The 20,801-nt window shown below is 41.0% G+C and overlaps 2 protein-coding genes across 6 annotated transcripts; both read left to right on the top strand.

The window, feature by feature from the left end:
* The first annotated feature begins 3,979 nt into the window (after nt 1-3,979).
* Nucleotides 3,980-6,559, top strand: otulina (OTU deubiquitinase with linear linkage specificity a). The gene is made up of 3 exons (XM_037078308.1): nt 3,980-4,224; nt 4,441-4,562; nt 5,936-6,559. The coding sequence occupies exons 1-3, from the start codon at nt 4,111-4,113 to the stop codon at nt 6,357-6,359; spliced, it is 660 nt and encodes a 219-aa protein (XP_036934203.1). The 5' UTR covers nt 3,980-4,110; the 3' UTR covers nt 6,360-6,559.
* Nucleotides 6,560-7,221: 662 nt separating this feature from the next.
* Nucleotides 7,222-20,431, top strand: LOC119008435 (nucleolar and coiled-body phosphoprotein 1-like). Of its 5 annotated transcripts, none has more exons than XM_037078736.1 (11): nt 7,222-7,309; nt 8,533-8,822; nt 9,852-10,472; nt 11,306-11,503; nt 11,802-12,137; nt 14,174-14,259; nt 14,402-14,508; nt 14,623-14,766; nt 15,450-15,581; nt 17,339-17,608; nt 18,184-20,431. In XM_037078736.1, exons 2-11 carry the CDS (start codon nt 8,671-8,673, stop codon nt 18,388-18,390), a joined length of 2,253 nt encoding a protein of 750 aa, XP_036934631.1. In that variant the 5' UTR covers nt 7,222-7,309; nt 8,533-8,670; the 3' UTR covers nt 18,391-20,431. The 5 variants fall into 5 exon arrangements, with proteins under 5 accessions (XP_036934631.1, XP_036934632.1, XP_036934633.1 ...); XM_037078737.1 differs by having other exon boundaries at nt 7,255-7,309; nt 8,536-8,822; XM_037078738.1 differs by having other exon boundaries at nt 7,262-7,598; nt 14,174-14,232.
* The last annotated feature ends 370 nt before the right edge of the window (nt 20,432-20,801 follow it).

The following is a 20,801-nucleotide window of genomic DNA, read 5'->3' as shown; positions in this document are numbered from 1 at the left end:
ACATCTTTAGTTCACTCAACTTGAATGATTTGTTGTTAGTCTGCCTTTAAGTTCTCTTTCTCTGGGAAAGAGACTTTTAAATGAAGTGAACTTGAGAAAACATGTTAAACAAATGTAATTTATTATGTTAAATCAACAACCGTCGAGTCACAAGTTGAAATACTATAAAGACGCTCAATTTCCTTTTGCATTTTCTCAGTTTAAAGCGTCAGTTCTTCTTTACACTCAAAGAAACAGCAGCGTCTTCCCTTAAACTTTAAATGTATAAAACATGACAGTGAGGAGGTGGAGAGTGAATTCAATAACAGACACACCTTTATGATGGTGAGCGACGTGAAAAACGTTGATTCCACTAAATTCCACAATGAATTGCCGATATATGAAATTGACTTTTGATGCTGGAATAAATGTAGTACCAGATCCTTTAAGGCTATTCAAAAGCGTGACCAAAGTAATATTCAACACAATGTCTTAGTCAAGTATGACTTCTGGGTAATTGTACAACAAAATGTAATGTGTGCAAAAATGTGCAGCTTAAAGGAACAGTTCGCCCAACAATTCAAATTCAGTCATTACCTGCTCACCCCGTCGTTGGAGAGCCAGGTGAGGTTTTGTAGACCGCAAAACATTTCTGGATCTTCGCAGCGTCGCAGCGTTCTCCAACAGCTGGAATAGATGGCGAAAAAAAAAAACGGCTCCATGCAGCTTGTATGGCATAATACAGATCTCCCAAAAAATGATTTTAAAGGCATAATTTACACTCTGAGCCACAATCTTCACTGTAGATACTAAGATAAGAGCGTCTGAAGTGGGTGAATATCGTCAAATCAATTTGGGATCAGTGGTTTTCAGGTTTGGATCACACCAGATGAGCTGTATGAGGTCCCCATCCACCTCAGTTGTTTAAGAGATCGCTGTAACGCCATGAAGTTCCAAAAATGTTTTGCAGATTACAAAGCCTCACCTGACTTTCCGTCGACACAGGGGCTGAACAATAATAACAATTTTTTTGTATTTTCCGAGGTGAATTCGTCCTTTAATGTGAATGAAATCACACACATTACACCTGAGACGGGTGATTATGAGTTAAAAGCAGCAGCTGATGGCGTGAAACCAGTTTCCCCTCTCCTGTCAAGTAGTTTTGTAAGCAGCGTGTCGGGGGGGAAAAAAAAAACCCTCTGGCAAAGAGCAACTCTCCTGCACATGGGTCATCGCGGCTTTAAGAGCTGGAGGGAAAATAACCGGCCCTGCCCTCCATCATCCTCTCATCCCGCTGACCTCTACGTACGGTATAGTATACTTACAGTACATGCAGAGAGAGAGATAGAGAGAGACGGGGAGGGGGGAGAGAATGATTGCATATCTGAAGGCATCATGAGAGCCGATGTGGATGGCAGAGGAGTGACATGGTCGGACACATCTTTGCTTTCTTATTAGCGAGGGGCCTGTGTGGACACTTTGGTCCTTTTTTTAACGTTGGGCCTGTGATGAAACCCCTCTTGGTGCATCCGTGGAAAATGGCCAGGGGAAATCACAGATGAGAATCACTCAAAGACAGGGAGATGTCAACAGGCACATAATGATAGCTGATGGCCCCAGAACACTCTCCCCTTCTCCCTCTCAGCCTTACCTGCCCAAGTTGCACTACAGTAGAAAACATAATTAGAGGTAAAACAGAGAGACGGAAGCTTTATCTCTCTGTTTTCTGTAAGCAACACTCTTTGTTTTATACATCTGGGAGCCCTTTCTTTTTTTTCCTTTCCTCCTCTTTCCTTCCAAATCTCTCTTTTGCCTCATGGAGACGAGAAAGGAGGGAGGAGGAGGAGGAGGGAGGAGGAGGAGGAGGAGAGCTCCCTCTGTGAGAAGCCAAGGTGCTCCCAGTCCATTGTGCTGCTGGCTGTCAGGTTAAATTAGGGAGTACAGGCTCCGTGAGTGTAAAAAAATCAATACTTGATGGAAGATTGCTCCCCGGAAAATCTGTTTTGATTCCAGGATTAATTCTTGACCAAAGGCTCCAGCAAAATGACATGCCATTAGCCTGAAAATGAACACATTCTGCAGTGGAAATTGGATGGAAATGTGTCAGGTGATTGCCCCGGCTGCTTGTTTTGACTCTCGGAGCGAGAGGGGGGACCGAAGGTGTGGCTGCCCGCGAATGAGGCCTCCATTTCCAGAACAGAGGCAACTCCGCCGTGGCCCCCTCGGAGTGGTCTCAAGGCCTTTGTTGTCCGGCAGCTGCAAATGCCTTCCAACAAGGTGAAAAAGGCATTCTGTCGTCAGTCCGTCCGTGCGTCTGTCCCCCCGCTCTCTCCTGTGTTTCTACATAAAGCATGAGGCACGAGGAGAATCTGAAAATAAAACAACAGGAAGTCATCTTTTTGTACTCAACACTGAGGGGAAAAGGAGGGAGCCGAGATGTATTATTGATGGGTGAATAATGCGTTTGTCGTGACGGGTGACATTTTTTTTTTTTTTTCCTTTTTGATATCTTTAACAGGAAGCTATGAAGACGCACCGGACGCTGATTTGAAGCTGCACAGATGCTGAAAAAAAACAAAAAAAAAACAAAAAAAAAAAAACAAAACACAAAACGCAACAACAGCAGACAAGATTTCTGACACTCACGACAACGTGTTTCTGACCAGGACATATGTTAGATTCATTTACGTGACGTTAAATTAATCGATTCTTCTTCCATGTTTGTTCCTCATCAGCCCCCCTGGAACATTTCATGTGTGAAGGCATTTAGAGTTCTCTGTTAAAACATGGATATGACTTATAATGTGTAAAATTGTGACTATTTTATGTTTTTAATTATATTTGCTGTTGTGTTTAATTATATATACATTGACACAATAAACTGAATAGCACTTATCTGAATCTATGAAGACATAGACCTAACATTGAGGATTGATTTAATCTGACTAAATGCAAATAAATCACCAATTATTCCCATGTCACACTGATCAAATAGGTGTGTGACACTTTTTTAAGATGCTATGAGAACTTTTAATAACAGCCCTGCTTTTGTCTTTAATATAGTAAGTTTTTTAATGAGTTTAATGTTTTTTGATACATTGGAGAGTCATCTAAACCCACAAATGTTTCTTTTATTTAAGAAAAAACAGCAAATATGGAGACATGTGGTTTTACATTGTGCAGCAACGATACTTTCTGATAAACCTTGTTGAAAAAGTTTCTTCATGACTACGTATAGAAAGTATTCAATAAAAACACATCCATGGCCAAACATATGAAGGGAACAAAACGTGTGTTTCATTGAATCAATTTTATGAAGAAACAGAATTGTAAGAACAGGATGATGAAGCTCAAACTATGTGTTAATAGGTTTAATTGATCTCCCTCTTCTGTAAACACAGATCGTTCCGGTGTCGGAGGATGGTTCATGTTCTTGAGCTCCCTCAGTTTCACAGTGAGCCACCAGCGCCCCCTGCTGGATTTAAGCTATTACTGTCCCACGTGTGGTGTCGCTAGATGGCAGTGATGCACCAGTTTATCCTTCACCACCACAGAAGAAGTTTAAATGCACCTTAAAAATATTAATATGTTGTGTCTTTTTCTAAGCTTGACAAATATATAAAGATCGATAGATATATATTGATGTAAATACATTTTGAACGTGTAAAATGATTCAAGATAAGAGAGACTGAGGTACATGCCAGTTATTTATCCACAATTAAAGTTTTGATTAGTTTAAATGGCTGTCTCTTTCTGAGTTGGACATAATTCAAATTAATGTGATTAAATCAATGTGATAGTCAACCAAAACATTTTGGTTACACAGTGTGAAAAAAGATCTAATGATTTAACTTCTGAGGAATACTAATCAATTCAGATTCATTCATTAAAGTACTTGTACTATATTTGAGCAACATATACAGCCAGCACTGTAATTAATACCTGTGCGCAAAACCCAAAATCCGTTTTAAGGTGGATTTTCTGTGTGTGGCGCAGGATGATGACGTACACGATTGGCTGGAAGTTGTTGCTGTGTTACCTCAACGTTGGTTACGAACAGGGGGACTGTTAGGATGCTCCTGATACATTAACAGTCTATTAAAAACAGAGATTTTCACACAGAAACTCGTAATGTCTTGGGTCAAAGCTGCGTCGTTCAGCGGGGAAGATGTTTTCGACGAGAATGCGGACGACATTAACTTGTTGAGCAGAGAGTGGGCGTCCAACATGAAGAAGAGAATCCGGGTAAAGCTAATGTAGCTAACGTTAGCTCCGTCAGGCTAGGGGCTAGTTCAGCTTAAAATGTGTTTCAGCTGCTTAATTTAACTTAAAATACTCGTCTGGGCGTGAATAATCAATCTGAAACCTTACAGATATTAGTTGCGTGTGTGTTGGTAGTATGTAAGAGAGGTTTACTGTGTTAATACGAGCTGTTTCCCCCCTGACTGGTGTTACGGACAGGATGGGTATGTGGACGGAGTGGATGCCGGAGAGGAGGCCTCACTTCAGGCCGGGTTCAACATGGGCTTCAGGGAAGGAGCAGCTCAGACTGCAGCTGCGGGCCGACTCAAAGGAATAGCCAGGTAAACACAAGTCATCATACACAGGTATATAAATCCTAGCTCAAGAGGGTTCAAGGCCAAACACAGAGCTGTAGAGAAACTATTAAATGATGGTTATGTTTTCAACTTTTTTTGGGGTTTTTAATTTCTGGATAGTTTAACCTCTCTATGTCTTAAACAAGCCCTTCATATAAACCTTCTAAAAAGGTGAAATCTCTGCTTATAACTTACTGTAAATGTTGGTTTCTGGTGCCAAGTCAGGTATCACCCGAAATATTTGCCACCGAAAAGTAAATCTGGCAACACATGGTATAGTAACTATTGAAAAAATGGTTCATTTATAGTTATCTACACTTTATAAGTAGTTAGACATAAATGCCTCATGAGCTATTTTTGCTATTTGCAAAAGTTATAAACAAAAGTGGCATCTTTAAAATGGCCATTGAAATAATTTTTAAGGAGGAACAACACATTGTTTATCAGCCATTCAGTCCTGTAAAAATAATTTACAAGTTATTAATAAATGACTGCCTAATAAATGAAATTGTTTGCTAACAGTAAAATAACTATTAACTAAAGCTTGGTTAACATGAAATTATAATTTATTCATGATTGTTATTTTAAATTGTTCAGGTAAATGTGTTTTCTCAACATGCTGGCTGAGCATAACTGTTCATTTCACTCTGAGCATTAGGTCCAGTTATTACTATTTGTTTGTTACGCTATTGCTGCGACTGTACCTGCAACTTAAAGTCGACACCAAAGTTACAGTTTTGTCGGTACCTTACACTGAGGAATACGAACGTGTTTTTCTACAAAGGTCAAATGTCGGTAAAGAGAACTTTGCCTGAATCAAAAAACATTACACGTTGATCAAAATTAGGAGTCAAAGCTAACCGTCTCTCATTTCACAATGTGGATATGTGGTAACATTTCTCTCTGTTGAGCTCTGCATTCACCACCAGAGGGAGAAAAGTGGCAGGTGGTTTTTATTTTCCACTGCAATGTGTGACTGTTGGGTTGGGCAGTTCATCATGTTGTTTACTGTATTTTTTTGTCCTTGAGTCAGTTTCTAAATATTAAAAATCAAGCTGCATCATGTTGTAGTAGTTGGTAAACATCAACCAGGCAGTTTATGTGTGATCATTTTTCTCCTGACCATTTATGTTGGAAGGTATTTGCCCGTTTACATGACTCTTCTTTTTTGGCCTGCCTTTAAATTTTCACCCTCTCTTTCAAAAGCCCTCCTGTGTGTCATATTTCTGTTTCTTTCTTGCTCAGAAACATCCTGAGCCTCTTTTGTCCGGCTCATTATTGAAGACTCTTTTCTGTCCCAGCCACTCCTGTGTGCCATTGTGTCTCACACTGTTGCCTCTTTGTGTGTCGCGTCACAGTGCTATATCGAGCTGGTGCCAGATCGAACATCCGGAAAGCCCCGTCCCGGCCTCTGTGACTGACCTCCTGCAGCGGATTTCACAGCATGAAGAGAGAATTATGAACAGCATCAAGGATGCTTTGGAGAATCCTCCTCCGAGTGTGAGCTCTGTCTCTGATGGTATGGAGGATCTGGAGGTGAAGCCGGCAGATTCAGGTTGCAGAGGAGGAGGATGTAAAGAAACAGACTGCTGCAGGGGAGCAGAAAAAATGGAACTCGATGCTCCTCAGCAGCAACAGAAACCCTGCCCAGGGTCCACTGACTGCTCCTCCAGCACAAGCGAAAGCCTGAATGACCTCCTGCAGCGATGCAAGGATGTGGTGTTGGAGCTCGGACTGCCACAGGAGCTCATCAGTCACATAGAGGAGCTGAGGAACATGTAGCGACTGAACATCAGGGACATTTGGACTACACTTGAATAAGCACTTGAACTATGAAACAAAACATTTTGTAGTGTAAATTTCTTACACACAGCAGCTTTTGATGTACATATTGTAGAATATAGAATATTTTACATTCAGAATTTGTACAAGATGGTTGAAGAATATCTAAGAATAAAAATGGATTTCCTATTTTTGCTGCATTTTTACTGTCATAAGTATGTAATGACGTATTACCATACATTTTTTCTATAGGAACATTTTGTAATACATCTACGCTTTATTAAACCAATATTAACTAAAACAATGCCACACAAAAGTACGAGGTAGGTTTTTAGAACAAGAAAATACCACAAAAGTAACTGTCTTTATAATGGAGAGTAAAAGTATCCAGTACAGTTACACACCCATTGATACGACATACTGAGGTTGTGAGTCAGAAAATCAATAAATATACCATTACCATGATGTTTCATCCTGGATTAGCAAAAAAGCATTTTAGATGAATGTCATTTTGCGACTTGATGATAATAGCAATGAAAAAATGTGTCTGTAATGTTACTGTCTGTGTACTATAATGCCTAGGGCCTCCTTTCCAGAAGTGGGATAGAAGATACTTTAGTATCCATATTTATTAATGTATGATTTCTTTAAATACACATAAAAGACATTTAAATTTTGTGTGTAATATAAGTTTATACTTTTCCTATGAATTCAAGACCCATTGTATATGAAGATACAAATATAAATAGATAAGATAAAATATGTAATGAGCATGATATTCATAATCAAACAAACTAAATAATCAAGTCATCTTGTTTTTATGACCGAATAAACAGTCTGAGATGCAAATATCTGAGGAGCACTTGAACGCAACACAACTCTAGGCGCACATGAGGATGACGTCATGCGCTCGGACCGTGCCGTGACCTGCTGCTCCGGCTATGCTAGGGGTTCGTACCAACAGATGTTCCGCAGAAAACACAGTCTGTGCGCGTTTTTTTCTGAAATGTTTCGCATTAAACGATAATGATTCAGTGAAAGTAGAAGGTAACCAGCGTGGCAGCAGTGAATGCTATGAGCGGCGGTCCGTATTTAGTAGCGCGTGTTTATATTTTAAGTTTACCAGAGCTAGCTGGCTAGCTAACTTAAGCTTGTTTCCAGCTAGCCAAAAGTAAAACAGGGATCGGAGCTACATGACTGAGAGCTTGTGGACTTTGTTTCTAGATAAGCTCCGTCGAGGTATGTTTTTCTTTGTCATTTCTATATGGCAGTGACAGGTAGATGTGTGGTGTGAAGTGTGCTGTCATTATCGATAACGTTACTTCCTTGTTTTGTATTTACATTAGCAAAATGGTGTAGCTGTGATTTAAGCTAATTTTGGACTAAAGGCATGTTGTTAACACATAGAAGCAGATGTCACAGGAAAGTATGCGAACCGCACAGGAATTCAGGCTGTAATACTACGTGTTTGTTTACTTCGTGTATGTTGTCACAGACTGTATTAATAGCTACAACAAAATGTAAACCAAACACCGTGACCGTGGTATTCAGAGAGTAAACTATCTGCAGTAGCCGTGACAGGACAGGTCTGTCTGTGCAGCACTGACACGTCAGTTGACAATATTTAGTCGACACTTGGGTGTTTTTTCATGTTGTAAAAAAATCCTCTTGTGGATTGATTTTAGAAAATACGGAGAAAAACAAACATTTGATGTGGCTACGCAGCTAAAACTCCTCTATAAGGGTCAACCAGTATTGCTTTTACATGGTCAATACCCATTATTAGAAATCAAGGAGACTGAAATTATATTTGCGACCGATGTTCATTTACAGTGAAAATAAAACTCTTTGTGTCACATTTTCAATTAACCTGTGATGAAATAAACCTGAATACAATTTACTCAAGTACAGTTCTTGTACTTTACTTCAGTGTTTCCTTTTTCTGCTACTTTATACTTCCTCTCCACCACATTTATTCGATAACTAAATTTAGTTAGTAGTTAATTTGCAGTTTCAGATTATTTAGTGTTATAGGCAATTAATTGTGGTGCATTACCACTCAGATAATATTGTGGGCTGGACCGTGGATTGTTTCAGGGCAGCACATTGTTATGTTATTTTATTATTATTGTTTCATCATTATTTATACATTGTTATGTTATTTATGCTTTAGCAGCAGCAGCAGCTTGACGCTCATCATCATGGACTCGTGAAGTCCTCAGGCTTCAGCGACTCATCAGGTCGCTTGTGGTCATTTGGACCTGAGGTCCCCGTTCAGCCTATAACCTGAGTCGGCGTCGGGTGGGGACAGATGGGGAGCTGTTGCTGTCGCGCTGAGAGTCCCTGTGGCAGTTTGGAGGAACGAAGCGGTTTGCTGACGGATGACTCAAAGGTCACAGGGCCTGCATGTGAAAGAGTGATGGTGGGCACTTGTGGCCCCGAAGAAGATGACGATGACATGAAGTGAGATAATTTCACTACTAGTTTGGAGACGTCAAGCTTCATTTTATGTTTTACTTCAGCACTTTGCATATCACTACATGATCTGAGCTTCCTTATGGGGGAAAACTCAAAACGTTATTTTAAACCGGTTACTCAGCAGCTAGTCACACCCTGAAAGATATTTTCATGATCCTACAGATGTAAAATAGGAGGCAAACTCATCATCTGAGACGGACAGTTTGGTTTAGAGACAGCAGTCAACAACTATAATTAAAAACAAACAAATCCGTAATCTAGAGAAGTAAATTCAAAACATTAATGTAAGAATTAAAGGGAGAAGGCAAAGATCAGTGACATTTAGCTAAACAGTCACAAATTTTCCCTCTAAGTTTCTGTTCTTTGGTCTGTTACGTAACAAATGTCAGAACTGACTCAATGAAGAAAGAATTGAACGTTTTCTACAGAGAATTTTCAATATTGAAACTAAGTTCGTGTGGAGGTGTAGACTGGAAGATGAGACGGTGGGGTATTTCCAGAGGTCTTAAGGGTACTGAGGAAGACCCAGAAACACATTAGTGGTTGCAACAGAAGAATGACCTCCTCCAAACCCACAATATGGAAAAATCTTGCTACAAAGTCTTAACTATTACAAATTAGTACTGCAACAATAAGTGGGTTAATAGATGAGTCGATTGAATGTAATATAATTGACAGTTATCTTGATAAATTTGATTCATCATTTCAGTCCTTTGTCAAGAAGCAGTGTCAAAACATTTGCTGGTGCCAGCGTCTTAAATGTGAGAATTTGCTGCTTTTTGTCATTTATGAAGCGTTTTGCAGTACTGGTTGGACAAAAAAGCAATCTGAAGACATTTCCTTGGGCTCTATATCATTTTGATCGGTGTCTATCTACAATCTTTTAGGATGTTTTATAGACTAAACAATCAATCAATTCTGAAAATAATCTTTAGTTGCAGCAAAGTTAGGAGGCTGTTTTTTTTTGCTCTCACACTGTTACGTGGCTCATCTTCTTTGTCTTCTGTCACTCAGGACACCTGATGAGGTCATTATAAAGGCGGGGGTAAAGGCTGAGGCTGTACAGGTGAAGCCGTCTCCTGAGGTTGCAGAGACGAAGCCCAATAACACTCAGGAGAACGGACCCATGGTAGAGGTGGTCACAAAAGAAGCAACACCTTCTCCCAGGAAAGGGTCCAAACTCAGAAAAAACTCCACCAGAGCACAAGATGAAGAGCCAAAGGACCGTCCTGTGGACAGTGGACCACCTGAACCTCTGCCATGCACTTTAAGCTCCCTGCAGAAAGAACCCGCCAAGGTCGATTGGGAGGCTCTTACACCAACAAACGTGGCACCAGAGGAAGAAAATCCCACCTCTCCGCAGGACAACATCCCTGAAAGAAGCTCACTAACAGCCAAGGCAGTTTGTGCTGAAAACCACACTGAGACAAACGCAACAGGAGAGCACATTACAGTGGCCGCTACTCATGATAACGCTGAAGAAACAGATATCAAGGTCGACATCGCTGCACCCGAGCCATCGGGGGAGTTTTCTCAGAATGATAAAGAGGCGTCTGTGCCAAACACTCAGCTCACTGCGGCAGTTTGTCAGCTGTCGTCCGTCTCTGCAGAGATCGACAAAGAGTCTCAGAGCTGGTGAGTCACATAATGAACTGTAAAGTTTCACTTTCTCTTTTGTTTTTACAAAGTGAAAAAAACAAATCATAAATGGCTCAGCAATGCTTTAATATTTATTAGTATTATTTATTATGTGTTATTTAGTTAGCATTTTTATGTCTTTGTTTTAATTATGTGATGTCTAAATAAACAATATACTGTAAAGCAAACACTAACGACTATTGACAAGTGGTTCCAAAGATGGTGTCTGGGGAGGAGGTTAAACATGAGGCGTTTGTGGGAAGATTAAAAGGATAGGAAATCAGAAAACATTCTTCAGATATTTTTACTGCAAAACATTCAGACTTCTCTCATCTTTTTCTGGTGAATTGCTTATTGATTTGTCTCTTTAGTTTACCATAGCATGTTCAGATATTCCTGTAGACAAAGGCTTAATGATTAATTAAAATTGCAATATGAACAAGTGTAATCTGTCAATTTTGATAAAAGGTTAAGCTTGACCTGAGGGAACAGGCTTATTTGGTACAGAGGGCAGCAAAAATCACATTTGTTGTCATTTTTATACTTCCCCACTAAATGTATGACTCACATCACAGACACAATACACAATCGTTTGTTTGTTTGCAAGTTTCTTGTTCTTTGTACAGTTGTTTGCTCTGCCAGGGTCAGAGGCTGTTCTCAGAAGAAAATAAGGTCCCCAGAGCTAGAACGGTGGCAGGTTCCGCCACATATAAACAAAGTAAATCAGTATGAAAATGTTTTGTGCTTTAAGGTCAGCTTATTTATTCAGTCGTGGAAATGAAAAAATGAATGAATAAGTGAACCTCTTTTCCCTGTCATCCCGTGTCTAGCGCTGTGACAGATGATCCAGGGAGATCTTCAGTGTCCACGGAGGAAGAGGCCGCTCCTGAAGTCACAAATAGCCATGATGTCTCTGAGTCTTCCTCTGGACAAGAGCCCGCAGGACTCAACCACAGCGGTGAAGAAGATATCTCAGCCAACTGCGTCGAGGAGCCAGCGACCACAGCTCCGAAGGGCGCCAGCGAGAGGTCAGTCAGTTCAGAGTTTGTGGCATCAAAACAAGACACTTGTTTACATCAACTTGTGTTTTTGAAAACCGCACAGCGACCACTAGGGGGCATATTGACACCACCACCTGTTGCAATATCAGAATGAAAGACTTCCTATATGAATATTTTCTGCAATATTTGTACAGATAAATATACGTTTCATGATATAAACTGTCATTTAAGTTGCACTTTAAGAATATAAGCTGAAGACATGCAGAGTAAACTTTCCATTTACATTTAAGGCAGGTGAACTAACAAAGATCGGTTCTCTCTGCAGCTCTGATCAGGATGCAAAGCCAGATCCTGAGTGTGCAACTACGAGCTCAAAGGAGGTCACTGCCTTGGAGAACAACAAACAGGATATAGGGGAGGAAACGATGCTGAAGGGAGAGGACAAAGATGGAGATGTTCCCAAAGGGAAGGAGAAAGATGAGATGATGGAGGAGGTGGAAAACGCTCCCACGGAGACTCAGGCTGGGAAAGATGCTGAGCTTCAGGAGGCGACTGAAGGAGAAGTAGAGGAGCCGCCGGCGAGCTCGTCCAGTGGCGTAAAGCCTGAAGAGACATCTGTTGCAGAGAAGGGACAGTTTGCTGAAGATGGCCTCGGGAGCAGGTTTGTGAAGTTGTGCTTTCTGTGGCTTTGTAGAGTGAATTAATTTAAGCATCACATGTTAGCCATTTGGTAAGATTGAGTTACAACACAGGAAGGCACTGTTTAGAACTGTGTGGCAACAGTCAGCACCACGTGTTTAGTCTTCAACTGGGAGAGAGCTTACACACCATCATCTCCAGAGTCCGACATCAATACAGGAGCGAGTGTGTTGCTGCCTCAGATTAACCACTGAGAACACACAGTTCTCTGGTGAAAGTGATGTGAGGTTCTGGAGCAAACAGAGAGAGACAATACTATTTCTAGTGATGTTTTTGGCGCACAGCACGTGGCCATGGTTCGATATAAAGGACGAGGCTGGTGTTTTATTTTTTTATTGTCAACAACATTCCATAAAAAACACCAAAATCAACAGTGCCTGCTGGCCTCAAACCCTTTAACTCTTAAACATGGGGAGCAAACATGCAGTATATTTCAGCTTTTAAACAGCCATTCATCTCTTAAAAGTTCAACAGTTTCACTCGCTGCACCAAACTGACATTAATCCACAGCTGTAAATAGTCACAAACGAATGCACCGTTTACTCCTGCTTGAGTAACAGTCGCTCTTAAAGGGACAGTTCATCCCAAATTCTGTCTCGGTGTGAGTTGTCCAAACTTTGGGGATATCAGCCGTAGAGATGTCTGTCTTCTCTTGGAACTAGATGACAAAAATCCCCAATTATCTTTTTGCAAAGCTCAACAGCAATGTCTCCTTCCAGAAGTCATGAACAGGTTATTCAAGATAATCCATAGACCTCGTAATGAGCAGGTTCAACTAGGAACTATTTTCTTGCTACTACACCCGCCGACTGTATCACCTCGCAGAAGGAAGCGTGTATCTACTCATGAGTAACAAAATCTGAAATATGTCATTGATCCCCGAGGGGAAGTTGGTATGTTGCAGTTGCTTATTCTAGACTAAAAAAGGTCAAACTATAAAAAACAGTAAGAAAAGATGATATACACAAGCAATCAGATCTAACTGTCCAAATGTTTGCATTAAACTATAATATGTGTCAACTATTTATATTTATATCTAGAACTCGAATTGCTGTGAAATATGGAAGACTCCTGCTCATGACAGCGTGGGAGGTAAACAATAATGTCGTCCTCCTCAGATGAGCTGTAATGTTAGCTAGCTTATTTACCAAGTCTCTTGTTCATGAGTACATACACATATACATCTGTGCTGTGTTACGGTTGGTGACTGTTTATTGGTGGAACGAAATTGGTTCTGTGAATTATCCTAAGTTATCATGTCAGGATTTCTAGAAAGAGTATGCAGCTGTTGAGTTAAATGGCGTTTAAGATAAGACAATCCTTTATTGGTCCCACAATGGGGAATTCTGCAATATTACAACAGCAACGGGGGATGGCAAAAATAGAGAGCATCAAATGAAACAGTTGTAATAAATGAGTAAAGAATATATTCAAATATATAAGAAAAAAGCAGTATAACAGCAGTTTTAACAGCAGCAGGAAGGAAGAACCTGCGATATCACTCCTTCACACACTTGGGGTGCAGCAGCCTGTCGCTCTGAGCGCCATCTAGTTGTGTGATACTAGAAGGAAGGCCGTTATCTCCACAACTCTGCAACTCACACAAAAGCAGCCTTGATGCATGAAGTGCTCTACGGATAAGAGGACAAGTATATTTTTAATTTTGGGGTGAACTGTCCCATTAAAGGCAAACATGAACAAACAGTGCATTCTTCAGGGACTATTTTCAGCTATGGATTAATGGCAGTTTGGTGCACTAGTGAGTATTTACAGCAGCAGGACAGTGCACGTGGGATTGACTCAAAATAAACTAGTGTGTGTGTGTGTGTGTGTGTGTGATCATGGTAATGAAGCAGCATGTGACCCAGCGTGTCCCAGTGATTTGTTTCTAATTTGTTTTTGGACGACACTGGAGGTCTGTGGCAAACTAGAATAATATACATCTGTCTGTGGAAATGGAAAAATAGGAAACAGCTATTTGCTTCTCCTCCTTTTTAGTGAAGAAGACTTGTACAGAGGATTTGAGGAACTGTCTGTGCCAGAAGACGATAAACCAGGTTCGCCGTCTGTGTCCGAAACTACACGTCAGTAAATCCATGAAGTGAAATTGCATCAGATTTGAAAGAACAACACTGCTTTTGTTTTTGTCATGTACAACATAGACAATGGTCCTGCTGTGTTCATCCATCACTTCCTCTTACTCTCTCTCTCCTCTCTCTTTCTTAGTTTTAAAGGTGGAGGACAAATGCAGTTTGGACCCGGCGATGGATATTCTGTCTTACAGTGAGAGAGAGTGGAAAGGAAATACTGCCAAAAGTGCTCTAATTAGAAAGGTCGGTGTTGCCTGCAGCCTCTGGGAAGAAGTGCTTCAGATTAAAGCCAGTTGTTTTTGTTTTTCACATTAATGGCTGAAAGACTTCCTGTGGTGTCCCTGTGTGCTGCTGCAGGGTTACAAAGAGATGTCCCAGAGGTTTGGCAGCTTGAGGAGAGTGAGGGGGGACAACTACTGCGCCCTGAGAGCAACACTGTTCCAGGTGCTCTCCCACAGCACCCAGCTGCCCGAGTGGCTGCAGGACGAGGACATCACTATGGTGAACACTCACTTAATGAAATGCCATGACTCGACTGCTGGTCAAGCCCTGTCATTTTAGCAGATTTTACCATTAGAGAGTAAAGTTGAAGAAAACTAGAAAAGAGAACATGCAGCCACTAACAAGTCGAGCCAGGCCAACCATTGTTAGCATTATCAGTTCTAGCTAGGTTAGCCATTGTTTGCAAAACCAGTTCTAGCCAGGGTTGCCATTGTTAGCAATATCGGTACCAACCAGCTTAGCCCTTGTAAGCAACACATATTCTAGTTAGGTTAGCAATAGTTAGCCATTTTTAGCATTACCAGTTGATAACAACGCATTGCATGGTAGAGCAAAATATGTCCGACTAATTTAATAACACACAAACAAGATGGAGGTGATAATAAACATATTCTATAGCTTTCATTTACTGCTGCTGCATGGAGCAGCCATCTTTGATGTCCTGGTTAGGGTTGGTGAGGATCTTTCGACCTCAGGGGCTGTTGTTTGGTTGAAATTTCCGACTGGGAGCTCAGAAATTCTGACTTCCCCGTATAATAGGAATGTGCCTTAATTGCCCAAGACCAGAAACGATAACATGAGGAAAGCCACAAAACAAAATATTTGATTTTAATAATCAGTGATTCAGCTCATTCGCACACAGTTAAAATGACATCTCAGCTTTTTAATCTTTGTGTTTCCAGCTGCCGAAGCAACTTGAGGCCCAGGAAGGTCTGATAAGTCAGTGGACATTCCCTGGAGAATGCCTGCAGGGAGATGGGACTGGAGATGCCGCCCTGCAGCTAAAAGGCTACATGGAGCTTTTCCGAAATAAGGTACAGACTCCAGATCTGCCCAGAAAACACGTGAGAAAGCGTTTTCAAAAACACAGAGCCACTAAACCACAGCACTATTTTTATGCCATCCGTGGACAGTGCGGGTATTGATACTCATCCACAGAGCTTTTAGCTGTGATTGCTACCATATGTTAAAGGGAGGCAGTCCTCTAAAAGCTGCCCTGCTCCGTCTCTCATGGTCTGTGTGTGTCATTAACACACAGCCTCGTAATGCCCTAAAGAATGTGGAGGTAAAGAAGGACCCTCAGCCTCAAAGAAACTGTTTCAGCTTTTAAAACCACAGTGTCTCTCTTTACTACAACAGAGTGAGGCCCCGGACAGAATTTACGGTCAGACACTACTGCTGCTAGCTTGTGAGGAATTCCGGTGTTTACTGCACACACATTTTTTAAAAGTCAGACCCCTTCGGGTTTATGAGGGCGAGCTGTTTGCTGGTTTTTGCCCGACATTATGGATTCTATATAGCTGCACTCGGACAGACTGGGGGTGTGTTTCTACGCGCACTCATGTATATGTGTATGCAGGGAATGGGGAAAAAAACACCTTCCGTTCTCCCCTCAGTGAATACCAGTTTGGTGAAAATGATTTTTGTCCTTGGTTTTTGAGGCTGCAGTTTCTGTACTGGGGAAAGAAAATGTTCTACCAAACAGCCCCAGGAACTAAATAAACAACAACAGCTCCCTCTTTTACAGTCCTGTCTGTGTTTAAGACAAATGGATCAATAATAGATTGAAAAGCATCTTTGGTTTTTGTTCTTCAACAACACAGAATCATTGTGTTTGTCTGATGTTTTGCAGTTGCATAATAGTGATGTTTGAGTGGGGAGAAAGAGGTGGAAAGGCTGAAAACACCCTAAATCATGTCTCAGTTATCAAAACACTGAATATCATTAATTCATGGCGGGACAGAGTATCGTTTAGATCGGTGTTGGTATTTTGGCCGTGGCCAGAGGCTTTATGTTTTCAAGCTGACTGGCTGTCTGTCCTATTCTTGTATATGTGATATCTTAAAAATTAACTGAGGGAATTTGTTCAAATTTGGAACAAGTGTCCACTGTGACTCAAAGATGAACTGATTAGGTGGTCAGAGATCAACGTCAGTGCTCCCTCTGTAGATATAAAAGGCTCATTAAAATGTAACAAACACAAGGATGCTTAGTTTTAGGTAATTATACATGAATAAATGTAGTTATGAATATTATATTCAATTTCTGCCAGTAGATCTCCCTAAATCCTACACACTGGATCTTTGGGGATAGTATATTTGTACATTCCAACTACTGGTCAGGTTATCATCAATGATTATGAGGAAAATACGAAAAATGGTAATTGTCAGGCTAACACAGACAGCACAAGACCCAAAGATATGCAATTTACCATCATGTAAAACAAAGGGGACGGACAGGCCTTTTAAAAGCCAAATCAATCAACAAACAGTTTTCTGGTGCTTGACTAATACATTGTTTGAGCTTTACATCCATTCATCCAAGAGAAACTAGCTTCAAAATGACCTCACGGCTAAAACTACTTCTCTTCAATCAGTCGATTTCCTTTCATTTATTTTATAGTCCAGGCTAGAAAATCTCAAAAATAATGACGTGTTTTTGTTACACTGACAGATTTTAAAGTGACATCTTTAAACACCTTCATGTTCCTAAATACAAAGCAGCAAACGTGGCATTGCACTTAATAATTGCATGGGTAATAGGTATTGATGAATTCTGTCTGTGTGTCCAGTGGCAGGCAGCGGTGGACTGCTCCTCTGCTGTGGAGCGGCAGCAGCTGTGCGAGCGACTGTTTCATGGAGGAGAAGAGGAGCTGGGGCTGCTGGAGGCGCTCAAGCTGCTGATGCTGGGCAGAGCGGTGGAGCTGCACGGCTGCATGCAGGCCGGCGGCGACGTGCCGCTCTTCTGCTGGCTGCTGTTCGCCCGGGACTCGTCCGACTGCCCCCGCTCCTTCCTCTCCAACCACCTCAGCCACGTGGGCCTCAGCGCCGGGTTAGAGCAGGTAGGAGACACCCAGTGCTCCTTTTGATTTGCGAAACCGCAGATTCACTTAAACAGGCTTTTAAAGACGCGTAATTAATGTTTTACTGGGTGCATACAGTAGTTTCCTGGCAGGTAAGGGAGCATTTACAGGAAGCTTTTATTGTAAAGAAAGAAGCTGCTGGGATTCGCCTACCCTTTTGACTCCAGCAATTAATTCTGCTGAATAAACCGCTGTCATGCTCTGTAACTGAACAAAAAAACAACAACAACAACAAGATGAGTTTGGGTGTGTAACATTCTTACCATCTGAAAGCTGAACACTTAAGCATGTCAGCGCTTGTGTGGCTTCTCTGTTTTTGAGCTGTAAAACAGAGAAGCCAAACACTGCATCACCAGCCTCAGGCCAGTGGAGGTTTCAAAAAGAACAAGGTGCCGAGTGATTTAATTGTTCTTTTCACTCTTTTAATTTAAGCTTTTACAGGAACGATTCCCATAAAAAGCCCCACCCATAGACATCCTGTGCTCGGGCAGCTGTGAAGTATGCGTTCCTCCGCTGTGCAATTAACCTCCCTGCTTTTTCTGCCTTTTGTGCAGGTGGAGATGTTCCTGCTGGGCTACGCCTTGCAGTGCACCATTCAAGTTTACAGACTGTACAAGGCCGACACAGAGGAGTTTGTCACCTACTACCCGGATGACCACAAGGACGACTGGCCGTCCGTGTGCCTCGTCACGGAGGACGATCGCCACTACAACGTGCCAGTTGTAGAAGCGGCAGAACACAAGAAAGTCAACTTGAGCTGATCACCGCTGCAGAGAAATCTCCTGCCATACAAACACTCCTCAGGTCAATCTAGATGAAAAGATTTACAACAATTAAAGGGATGGTTCGACATTTTGGGAAACGCGCTTTCTTACTGAGAGTTCGATGAGAAGATCGATACCGCTCGTGTCTGTAACAGCTAGTTAGCTTAGCTCAAACATCGCTAGCCTGGCTCTGGCCTTATGTAATAATTTTCTAAGGCTCATTAATTAAAAGAGAGTTTTCTAGGTTTATATCACTCTGCAGCTACCTAATAGTGTTCCTTATGTATTCAAATCAAATCAAATTGTGTGGAGGAAAGGGCCCAAGTGCTACGACCTACGCAACTGCCTCTACGAACATTTGATCATTTAAATATGACTTGCTCTTTAACATGTTATTTCTTCTCTTTCCGACTGAACAAAAACTGAAGTTTAAAAATGACAGGTTGTGGTTTTACAGATTATTTCTCTTCTGATCATTTAAACAAACAAGATCAAACGTGTTTTTTTAGTTTCAGACGTAGAGATGCTAGAGACTAGCATTATGGCCATTGCCATCTTTGTTGTTTGGAACCAGAAGTGACCATATTTGGATGAGAGGGTGGAGCTGATTGGATCTGACTCAGAGCCCGTCGTTAGCGACATGACAGTCACAAGGTAGCCACGGACGTTGGACCATAATTCACTAAATGAACATCATGTTGTTTTTTAGAGCGATTTAAAAGCGGCGGCTGAGATGATAAACTCTGTATGGAACTGTTCACTGAGGTAATAAATCAGCTGAGAAAAAGGGTAATTTTTTCATAAGCTTATATAAAATCAGACTTCTTTTTGTAACCAGCTGAGTTGATCCCTATGGGCCATTTGAAAGAATGCTGGTTTAATGGCTTCACTTTTAAGACCCTGAAGCTCCGTCCATATTTTACATGTCACAGTCAGTAGATTAGCTGTTTTCCTGTTTCCAGCCTGTGTGCTAAGCTAAGCTAACCAGCTTCTAGTATTTGCTCGAAGGGGCAACGATCTTCATATTTAACTCAAAGCAAGAAAGCAAACAAGCGTATGATCCGAAATGTCTGTTCTTTTAAAAATATGCTGATTCAGACCCTGTACAAGATGTGATTTACACGTTTGTACACACTGTACTGTACACAGATTTTTCTATTCGAGTATTTGTACATACGTGCATCTGATACTGCAGGAGCATCTCAGTTGGGTTCAAATTAGTTTGCAGGTTGTCATTTTGATTTTTCTGGACAACCTTTTTATGTTTTATACTCTTCTGTAAAAAATCCCTGATCAGAAAACACACTGAGCTGCCAAAACGGTGCCAAATTGATTACATGGATGGTGTTTACACTGGAATTTGGGCACTTTTGATTTGTGTATTTATTGATTTCATTATGTAAAAAAAAAAAGAAAGAAATGCATTTAAATGACAGCTGCAAGTGACATGACTGCATTTAGTCAGTGAAAGTGTTGGATGATCTATCAGGTTTAACAGCAGCTCACACCAGATTACGATCGGAGGACTTTGAAGTATAATCGCAGCAGGATTTGTGAAGGTCTGTGTGTGTGTATGTGTGTTTGTAACTGTGTGTGTGTGTCAGACTCAATGTGTAACATGTTGCCTTTAACCAAGCTGCTCTGAGGGAGAAAAAACGTGCCAATGTTGCTGCAAATACTGGCAACAATCCCAAACACCAGCCACTGGATTCAGTAGTAAAAAACGCTCGCTTGGTCCTCCATGTTGCCTTAGAAATAATGCACAATAAGAATGAATGTTGGTCGTTAGTGAGAAGAGGCCATTTTCTTGCCCTAAATCCGGAGCGGGTAAAGGTGATAATGTTAACAGTGAAAACATCGCTCATGCCATTTTACAGGAACGTTCTTGCACTGTCAGATTTTTGGATGGCGTTTAGATAAAATGAAAAAGTACAATTTTTGTAAAAGTCTTTTTGTTGTTGTTGTTTATTTAAGGTTGATATGATTTGATCAGCTTGGTATTTGACTCTGCCTAATTTGAAAGAACTATAAAACATGATTTTGAAGTGATGAAGTTTCTGAGGTATGCTACAGAACATGACATAACATCTGTAAAACATGACTCAATACAATGCAATTTCCTACGCTCTCTATCTGATGGGTGTCGACTGCATTTCCTTTTAGCAGCACTACCTTCCCAAACAAGTCTTTCTGGATCTCTAACATCAAGTAACATCACTGTGTAGGATAACATACTGTGCATTTGTTTTGTCCAGCAATGCCAAACAAAAAAATCAAAAACATTTACTTATTTGGTGTAATAACATGCTTTATGGTCGTTTCAGTGTTTTGTCACCTTCGTCAAATATGCAAAAAATAATGGTTTGCGTCAAATGCTTAAAGGAAAAGTTCACCCAAGAGTGAAAATT

Source organism: Acanthopagrus latus, chromosome 19 (genome assembly GCF_904848185.1).
Source record: "Acanthopagrus latus isolate v.2019 chromosome 19, fAcaLat1.1, whole genome shotgun sequence".
Lineage (NCBI taxonomy): Eukaryota > Metazoa > Chordata > Actinopteri > Spariformes > Sparidae > Acanthopagrus > Acanthopagrus latus.
This window is presented reverse-complemented; position numbering and strand designations above follow the sequence as displayed.